This window comes from Pempheris klunzingeri, chromosome 17 (genome assembly GCF_042242105.1).
Source record: "Pempheris klunzingeri isolate RE-2024b chromosome 17, fPemKlu1.hap1, whole genome shotgun sequence".
NCBI lineage: Eukaryota > Metazoa > Chordata > Actinopteri > Acropomatiformes > Pempheridae > Pempheris > Pempheris klunzingeri.
This window is the reverse complement of record NC_092028.1, coordinates 19,509,298-19,519,673: the sequence shown is the minus strand read 5'-3', so window position 1 is coordinate 19,519,673 and position 10,376 is coordinate 19,509,298. Positions and strand designations below refer to the sequence as shown.

At 40.1% G+C, this 10,376-nt stretch overlaps 1 protein-coding gene across 1 annotated transcript; it reads left to right on the top strand.

Moving 5' to 3' along the window:
• The first annotated feature begins 3,180 nt into the window (after positions 1-3,180).
• lpar2a (lysophosphatidic acid receptor 2a) lies at positions 3,181-7,744 on the top strand. Its single transcript, XM_070848709.1, has 4 exons — positions 3,181-3,284; positions 4,514-5,266; positions 5,779-6,035; positions 6,979-7,744. Exons 2-4 carry the CDS (start codon positions 4,516-4,518, stop codon positions 7,063-7,065), a joined length of 1,095 nt encoding a protein of 364 aa, XP_070704810.1. The 5' UTR covers positions 3,181-3,284; positions 4,514-4,515; the 3' UTR covers positions 7,066-7,744.
• Positions 7,745-10,376: the final 2,632 nt, after the last annotated feature.

Below are 10,376 nucleotides of genomic sequence, written 5' to 3'. Positions count from 1 at the left end.
CTCTTCACTTGTCTCTTATGGTGTTTTTTCTCCAGTGCCTGTATTGTATTGCAATTCTCGTTGGCTTATATTACACTTCGAGGGGGTCGGGGGGCCGGGGAGGGGGCGGGTGGGGATTTAGAAAAGGTTGAGTCAGGACTTGGGTGGTGTAATATTTGAACGGGGAGGGAGATTTTTGAAAGAGTTTGTGTAAAAAAAAAAAATAATAAAAAAAGGAAAAGACAGCGTTTTATATTTTACCCGTTGTCATTATTCGGGTTTTAAATTTAGTTTTAGCTGGACTTCTATGAGTGTACACACCTGACAACTACTTTCTCATTTTGTTCAATCAGCAGATTTTAGGTAGATATGTTTCGGCGTCGCCACACTAGCGTTTGAGTCTGGTCTGTGAGTGTGACTGTGTAAATTTGGACGGCTGTGTGACTGTGTGTGTGTGTTTTTTTGTTTTGTTTTTAAAGTGTGTGGTGCAGGGAGGCATGTTCTGATGTAGATAAGCAGTCTATCGATGAGGAGAATAAACCGATAAACAGTACTTCAGGAGAACTTGTTTCTGTGCTTAAGTCACCTTTTTAATTTCTACGAAGTCCACCATATATGAGTATAGAATTTTTATTATTAGACTGGCTTTGAAAGGGTTAAAAAAAATAAAACCTTCATTCCTTTTTAGCCTTTTTTTTTTCCTTTTCACAATAACTGTTGGACATAATGTGCCATGAGCTCTACAGAATGTGCTGACCCGCAGCTCAGCCCAGAGTTTGCTTTATTCAGGTATTTTATTTTGTGTTACATTTTGTTCTGTTTTGGGGGTTTTGTTGAAGCATTTTCCTCGATTATTGTTTGGTATGTGAGTGGTCTATCGAGGTCTCTGATACAGTCTGTTATGATCATTGAATAAACTCATCTCTTTTATAGAAAATAAAAAAAATAAACGAAATCCTGTATGTCTCCTTTGTGTGAGCTGCCTGTTGAAGGTGGCATGTAGCCCACTTGTTCTGTGGAAGCAGGTGTTTTTGTTGTCAGACCAGTTTTACACATGCCAGATCACCAGCTGCCGTGTAAAACTGGTCATGGGAGGAACATTTTACAGTCATGGACTGTATAAAAGAGAAAATAGCTTCCTGGTCTGAAAAATCAATCAAACACGTCTAGTGATTACCTTCAAGTAACCATAACATTGTCAGTCATTATGTGCAATAGTTGCATATATCACTATGTACAAGTGATTGTTGGTCCATTTCTTTCACACAGTCTGTCTTAACAGACAGTTTTTAATTAAATAATTAATAATTTAATGTGTGTTTGACCGGAGTGTGTTTAGATTTAGTGTTTTATTGCCCTCTAGTGGTCACAGTGAGAAACTACACTACATTTAATTAACCAAGTACTTCCTGTACAACTTTCAATAACTATAAAATTATCAATTACGATGTGTAATAGTTAAATATAATTTATTACTGTGTACAAGTCATTGTTAGTGTTATTATTACAACATCATCAGTGTTGGTGATTAATGTATTAACTGCGCTGGCCGCTAATTTAATGTGGTGCTGCAGTTCCTCACTGTGACCACAGGAGGGCGCTACATGTCCATGATTTTAGACTTGCTCATGTATCCAGCGAACATCAAGGTAAACAAACCAACATACTGAAAATAATGTGTAAAACTTTCATCATTCTTCAGGAACTACAAGGATTCTGATATTTAACTTTTTCAAAATTAATTATTCTGATAGTTGTGTGAAATATTTTGATCCTCTAGTGATCATGACAGTGTGTAAGTAAACTCTAGAAAAATGAGTTTTTACCGCCCTCTCGTGGTCAGAAGGTTATTATCAGTATAGAAAATCAATCATTATGAACAAATCATTATTTTAGTGAATGTCACAAATATCTTCATAACAAATATTAATTGTATTAGTAAAGAATCACACTTAGTGCTACTGGGACTTTATCCTTCATTTTATCACAATTACAAAGCAATTTAACAGTAAAAAGATAATGTAGAGAAATAAAATAAACATGCTCAACACACTTAATGATTATATTGATAAAACCTTATCCTTTACAGTCATGGACTGTATAAAAGAAGAGAAAATAGCTTCCAGGTCTGAAAAATCAATCAAGCACACCAACACTTCTAGTGATTACCTTCAAGTAACCATAACATTGTCAATCATTTTGTGCAATAGTTGCATATATCACTAGGTACAAGTGATTATTGGTAAATTTCTTTCATACGGTCTGTGTTTACAGACAGTTTTTAATTAATTAATTAATAATTGAATGTGTGTTTGACCGGAGTGTGTTTAGATTAATGAGTTTTATTGCCCTCTAGTGGTCACAGTGAGAAACTACACTACATTAAATTAACCAAGCACTTCCTGTATGACGTCCAATAACTATAAAATTATCAATTACTATGTGTAATAGTTAAATATAATATATCACCGTGTACAAGTCATTGTCTGTGTTATTATTACAACATCATCAGTGTTGGTGATTAATGTATTAAACTGCGCTGGCCGCTAATTTAATGTGGTGCTGCAGTTCCTCAGTGTGACCACAGGAGGGCGCTAAATGTCCATGATTTTATACATGTATGAGTTGAATGTATATATTTATTATTATTAATATATGTGTTGTATGTTTATTATATTATAATAATAGTAGTAGTATCTGTTCAAAACCCCGTAATTTTTAATCTTTAGATTTATTTATATTATTTGAGTATTTTACTGCCTTATTTATGCTGTTTTTAGCCAATTTCCGCCACTGTGATGGGGGGAAAAACATCCTGTAAGTTCTTACAACGACAAACTTTATCGAAACAATGACTCTGTAACGATGTACTATGACCAAGTCATTATTCCGAGATGGTAAGTCATTGTTTTGATAAAGTTTTTCATTCGTTTGAGATGGTTTCTCATCACAATGACTTCTTTATTACAGTGGTGGACATCAGAGCTGTTTTAATAGTCAGAGCTCACAAAACCACCTTCTAAATGTGATGTAATTTATTAAGAGTATGTTTTTTTTAAGTCCTCAGACACAAAGAGAGTCAACCCGAGGCTGTGTTTGTTTTTTCCCACTTTTCGCGCCGCCGTGGAGGCAGCACCGCCACCTGTCCGTCAGGTGCAGCTGATCTGAGTGAGAATGATTCAGAGAGGCGTCGACCTCGCGCACAAGGGAGAGCCGCTCCAAGACATCCTGCTTCATCTCATGGCAGCAGCCAGCTGCGGGTTCCTGTCGGACCTGTGTGGATGGAGGAGACCTTAAAGACGGCGGTGGGTTTCCAATAAGTCTTTATTATTAATCAATGTTAATTAATTTAAGTGTGAGCGAAAAATCCTCGACTGAGAGTTTCCGGTTAACATGTTAGTCAGTAGCACATGTTTCACTGCGGGCTGAAGATCAGTGCTGCAACTACAGATGTGTTAGATTTTCATTCTTAAATGTTTTATTGTGTGAATTTTACCAGATGATTTCAGCTCTTTAGCTGCTGTGTTGTTTTTTCTGTTTTGTTACAAGCTGTTGGGGTTTCTCTGAAACTGTGATGATCTTTACTTGAAGTCATCACAGTGGCAGCAGAGTTTATGTTCACTGATGATTATCTATGAGGTGTCCTGATCACATTGATAACCACTGTGTTCAGTGGAGACTCCTGAGCCTCTCCTGACTTCAGTATAATAGTTTAGGGCCACTTGAAGTGCAGTAAAAATAAAAGCCTGAGCCTTCTGTTACCATCTCAGGTCATTAAAGTGCTCAATGAGATGAGGATTGAAAGTGTACTGACCAAACACAGTAGAGGACATGGCATGACTGATATGACTCAGATATGTTTAAACATGGGCCCCTTGTTTACATATTTTGGGTTTGAAATGACTAGTAGGGACAGAAACTTTTGGAATCGGTCCCATAGATCATCTCAGCCGCAGATAGGCTCAGATTGTTATTCGAAGTGTCAGACACCATTACAGAGAGACGTGTAAGATCATGTTTGTCCAGCCAGAAACAGTTGTTATGTTGCCTCAAAGCCACCAGACTCCATTGACAAAAACAGCAATTTAACACGAGATTTGCTCGTCTGCTGTTGTCTTGAACAATTTGTTTGATTGTGATGTTGTGTGGTTAAGAACGGATTAATTCAGTGGGTCTGGGGGACTTTAAACTGAGATATAACAGCTATTTCTGGTTGAAACAAAAAGGTCTGTCACTGTAGGAATCCTGTCTGTAATGTTTTCAGACACAACAATCTGAACCTGTCTGGGGGAAAAAACTTGTATTGGACTTTGATCTGATTTCATTACAGCCATTTTAGCTCATTCACCGTCCTTCCTAAGATGATCTAATCAGCCTAAACCAAAAATCTCCAGACTTTCAAAGCTTTTATTATCACATCTAAATTATTACAATAACTACAACAGCAAAAAATAAAGTAGAAAACTACAGACTTCCTTTATACCCCGTTCTTTGTGTGACAGCAGGTCCTTACGCTTCTGTTTTGTGTCTGCAGTGATGGCGATGGAGAGCAGCGTGTGGGATACTTGTGACTACAGCCACAACGTCACTTTCTTTTATAACTTGGTGGGTAAGAGGATCAGCGTAGCATGGACGACACAGGACTTTGTGGTGATCGGACTGGGCTTGACGCTATGTGTCATCGTAGTCCTGGCCAACCTCATGGTGATGGTGGCCATCTTCGTGAACCACCGCTTCCACTTCCCCATCTACTATCTCCTAGGCAACATGGCCGCTGCGGACCTGTTTGCGGGCATCGCCTACACCAACTTGATGTTGAACACGGGCCCCTGGACCAGCACGCTCACAAAGAAGCAGTGGTACATCCGCGGGGCTTTGATCGACATCAGCCTGACGGCCTCTGTGGCCAACCTGCTGGCCGTCGCCGTGGAGCGCCACCAGACCATCATCACCATGCAGCTGCACAGCACGATGACCAAGCGGCGCGTGGTGCTGCTGACCGTCTGCATCTGGGCCGTGAGCATCGTCATGGGCCTGGTGCCCTCGACGGTTTGGAACTGCGAGTGCGATCTGGATGACTGCTCCACCGTCGCTCCTCTCTACAGCCGCCGCTTTCTCATCTTCTGGGCGGTTCTCAACCTGCTCACCTTCTTCATCATGGCGGCCATGTACACGAGCATCTTCCTGTATGTGCGATACCAGAGCAGGTACACGTCCCAGCACAGCTCGAAGATGCGGTACAGCCAGACTGTTGTCAACCTGATGAAAACTATCTCCATGGTTCTGGGTGAGACGGTGTTTGTGCACACTGCTGGATGTTAATTGTGGGTCAAAGGTCAAAGTTTGGGAGGTTTTGCACTTATCAAAAAACACAAAAGTGTCACTCTGCACACGTTAGGGACATCGTTTGGCTGAGTTGTGACACTTGCTGCCTGGATGTCCCACTTTCCCCACAAACCAGTTTTGCAGCTTTAGTCTAGTTTGCATGTCAGATCCAGTCTGATTACTATCTCAGTTGAAAGGTTGTTTAGTCATTTCCAGTGTGTCACAAATTGAAACTACAACTGTGCCAGTCATCATTACCCACCTCTTAAACTGCGCAGGTGACTCCTGAAGCCGAATCTGTTCTAGCTGCCTGTTAATCTTGATATTAAGCAATCAAGGTGCAAATATTGCCCAACGTCGCTGCACGCTTGACACGTTTGGCGTCACATTACAAGGGTGCTGTCATTAATGGAAGATTTCCGTTTCATGTTTTAACTCTTTCCTGCCCTCATTAACAACCCAACATCTCTGCAGGCGCCTTCGTGATCTGCTGGACGCCGGGCCTCGTGACTCTCTTGCTGGACGGCCTGTTGGGGAAAGCCAGCCACGCCAACGTCTATGAGAAGTTCTGTTTGGTTATGGCAGAGTGCAACTCTCTGGTCAACCCCATCATTTACTCCCTGCGAGACAACGAGATGCGGAGGACGTTCATGTGGATACTGTCGTGTCGGAGACAGGACGGCCAACAGGGGGAACCGTCACCTGCTGAGGCCGTGTCACCGCTGCCAGAGGTACACGGGGTTATAGAACAGTAATGTTTGATGAAGGAAAGTCGCTGTCCAGACTGTCAAAGCACTTTAAACCACATATATCAGTACCTACAAACTAGATTATAGGACAACTCTAATATTTTTAAATCTGGGCTACATTTTTACATATTATGGGCTTTAAATAGGTATAGTAATGGGTAGAAAAGCTTTTCGAAGTGGTCCTCAGCTCAGTTGAACAAGCCTCAATGGCTACATGGCGAAGTAATCCTTTGGGGAAATTGCTCTCGATCAAAGTACGTTCACTAAAAGTGCTAGTTTTTTTTTTTTCAATTGAAAGTGTCTGACAACAATCCAGAAAGGATGCTGGCAAAGTTAGACCTGTCACATCATGTTTGTTCAACCATTATATTGCTCAATTCAAAGCCACCAGACTCCATTCACAAAAACAGTGATTTTACACAGGAGTAGCTGGCCGTCTCAGTCAGTTTGTTACTTTGGTGTTTTAGAGGGTCGGTTCAGATCCAAATTACACAAACTACCGAACTGATTGAAGAAGCAGCAGACTAGTCACTCTCTTGTTCCGTGAGGTAAAACTACAGTTTCTGTCAGTGGCACAGGTTTAGAGACGCTGGAGTTATTCTTTAACAAGACAGTGCTCATATCTGGTCACCGTCACTGATCTGAGGTTTCTGGTTTCTCACATTCGCCCTCTGAGTCATGCAGGTTTTCACTTATTACACTAACATACATGATGACTTCCAAGCTAATATCAGCAAAGAAGCAGGAACTTCCTCTTCTTGATTTCTGTTTCATTTCTTTCAGTCAGTTTAAATAGATGAACTTTGCTTAAGTCATCGTTAGAAAATGGGATTGTAACTGAATTGCCTTGAAATTCAAACCCTATTTTTTTTTTTTTTTTGTCTGTTTGTCCTGTCACACTGACTAACTTATGTTTTGTCTACAGGGAACTCTTATCCAGAAGTCAGATGATCAGGATGTCTGTACGGAAACAAACAATAAAGAAGACAGTTGGACATTGGTGGGGGTATAATGGCTGTGATTTAAAAACAAAAACAAAAAACCTTTTTACTGATGCTTAACCAGCAACACTGTAAAACTCATTCTGTTTTTTTTCTGATAGACATCAGTCATCTTCTTCCAAACTACCTCTCTTCCATGCTTGCATTTGTGGTTTCCAATAAAACATGTTAAGATGCATCTGATGAAAAGCTGAAAAGGATCTTATCCGTGTCGGACAACGATGGTCTCAGGTTTTCCTCCGTCTCAGTGAGGCGGACAGATTCACATCTCGATCATCAGATGGTGCAATCTCTCCTTTTATTACATTTGACTATCACAAGAGCATTTGTGACAAATTATAAAATGAAACACTCCTAAAATCTGAAATCAAAAACTGGAGAAATAAAAAAAAAAAAAAGAAAAAAAAAAAAAAAAAAAAAATCACACTAAATCATTTTATTAATTTTCTAATAAGAACACTACAATTTGTCATATTCTTCCTTTTGTTTTACTCTTTCTAGAACAATTCTAAAGTTGAGGTATAAAAGGAGTTCATACAGACTCACGAGTCTGAAAACAGTGGGGGTTATATACAAGAGAAATGGAAAGACAGAGGTAGAGAGAGGGGTAAATACAAGGGAAAGAAGGGAGATACAAATATACTAATAAAAATAAAGAAATCAAAAAGGTTTGAGAAGCCATTTGGTGCTGCGGAAGTCATTTAGTCACCTGCAGAATCCAAACGAGGTTTAACGTGATCAACAGTAAAAGGGAAAGTTCAGCTCGGTGTTTTAGAATTGCATAACTGTGGCAAAAATGTGTTTGCGCGTGATTTTATTTCCTGTACTTATTGTTTTTGAGGCAAAATGACGAGTGGTGCGTGACGGGTCGACCATCCGCTTTATTGTGAAGGTCTCCCACTCTTCCTGTTTAAGGGTGTCACAAGAATTTACAGTTTTTAAGTTAAGAAGCCTTTTTAGTCGTTAACAAAAACGAAACACAATTCAGTATTAACCTCCTCTCAGTTTATGCAAAAAGTCTTGTTTGCATATTCTCACTAAACAGCCAGCAGCAGACCTCATTCTGCCATACTCCAGGTTTTTAGAAAAATAAAAATATAGGTGAATATTTGAGTGCAGAAACTGAATTAGATGGGAAGTGTGTGTGTGTATGTGGGCAAAAAACACCAAATAATCATTGGAGACCCTCAATTATCTTTCCACAGCACCAAATGTCACACCTGTAAACCATACATTGCCTCCCAGTTATGTAACAAAAGACCTAAATAATATTCAAAAATTGATACAGAGTTATCGTGAATCCTGTGACACAAAGGCCAAATAAAACTGGCATCTCAACCAAACATTAAAGTTTATAAAAAGAAAGAAAGAAAGAAAAACAAAAAAATACTGAAACATTACACAAACTGTACAGTGACATCCATTACAACAGGTAGAAAAAGGGGGAGGATGATAATTTGGTGTGGTGATAACGTTATTTGTAAGATACAGTCGTATGAACTGCGATGAGTAACAAAACAAAGTAATTAGATGTGGGATATCACGTGTGACCAGCTTATAAGCTCAAGTTTTGTTCTGTAACATATGGTTCAACAAAGTCTCGACTGACACTTAAATCTTCATAAGGCTTTACCTTACTATCAAAATGCTTTGTTATTCACATAACAGTTAATGTATAAAATAGTTCCAAAGAATGAAAATCCCCAAAAACGTTGCAGGTTTGTCTTAAACACGAGTTCAGAGTTTTACTACACCCAGTGCTGCCTCTTTTTTTCTTCTTTTCTTTTTTTTTTTTTGGTAACAGAGGAGAGAGAGAAGCCCTTGCCCAATCGGCCATAGAACTAAAAACAAGATAGTTGTGGTTTTACCAGAATGGATTAAAGTAAACGGTAAATGGGAGAGCATACGTTCTTATGCTCACAATCAAATTACAGCTGTGATATAACGGCCCTCGCTCCATCCGCCCTCCCATGACGCCCCACAACAAACCCCCCCGCCCCCCCCGCAAGAAAAAAAAACAAAAAAAAACTTAAGTCAACTTGAGGCATGACAACACCACACAGAGAGACACAGATACAAATATAATTCCCTCCTCTCCTCGAACTGAAAAGGTGGCTGTGCACCTACTTTAGAGAGAGACGCAGAGTAGCATTATTACATTGCTGAAAGTGGTATTTTTGGTTTTGGTACAACAGAAGGTTGTAGTGTGTTGCCTCGGGCTCACGAGCTTAAAATGTTTCGAGATGGGGAGGAGATCTCAGTTGAACCCCGCCTGGTGTGTCACTGGCTGGTGGAAGCACCCAGTCTCTATAATGCTCACGAAGGTCGGAGGGCACCAGCCGGTTTGACTAAGACATCCCAAGAACACTGTACACACGCCCACACAGAGACACACACATCATAGCAATACATGATGCACTTTTTCCTTTTTGGTCTGACTGTAATAATTATACCCTTTATTTTTTTTGTTAATAAAAACGAAGCTAAAAACTTGGAAGGTTAAATGAAAACAATAATATCACGCCTAGAAGTCCTACATGCATGGAAGACAGTCACGTTTCTAAATTCATGTTACGTTTGTCCCAATAACACATCAATGCCCCACAATCACTCCGCCCTTCTCCTAACGTCATCTAGATGCTTTATTGAGCTCATTTTTGGTGGTGGCTGGTGCATTCTTGGTGAAACAGCATTAGAAAATAGCCTACAATCAAAAAAAACTAGTGGACAGAAAGCAAGAAGTAAAGTCTACAAGCCATCTACCAACACCCTCTATTGGTTAGCAACAAAAAGGGCTATTAGTTACACCCACTCAACCAAAGATATTCTCCTCTCTCTGCCCTTTCCTCCTCTTCTCACCAGCCCTATTATCACCTGTCCTGTCTGGTTTAGAACAGTGATCCCCTTAACTACCCTTCTGCAGGTAGAGACACCCATAACGAGGATGCTAACTTTTGTGCTTGACACATCTTTTATGTCAGCTCACTATGAAAAACGTGAGGTGTGTGTGTGTGTGTGTGTGTTTGTGTGTTATGAAAGGGGGGAGGGTGCATGCACGTCTGTGCATATCTCAATTAATCACTTTGAAATCTCCAACAGAATGAAACATCGAGCTATAAGGACAGGAAGGTACAACAGTGTCTTATGTTGAGTTGGCAGAGGATGATCTCAGAGGAACGGATGTGTTGACAACTACCGGGGCAGCACTTTGGTACGAGCAAGGGGAGGCAGAGCTCCCTGGTGATCCGTATCAACAGTTTGGCTGTCAAATGCCAAGGCTTCAAGAGATACAGGCAATCACACACAGTTTTCCAAAGCAAAG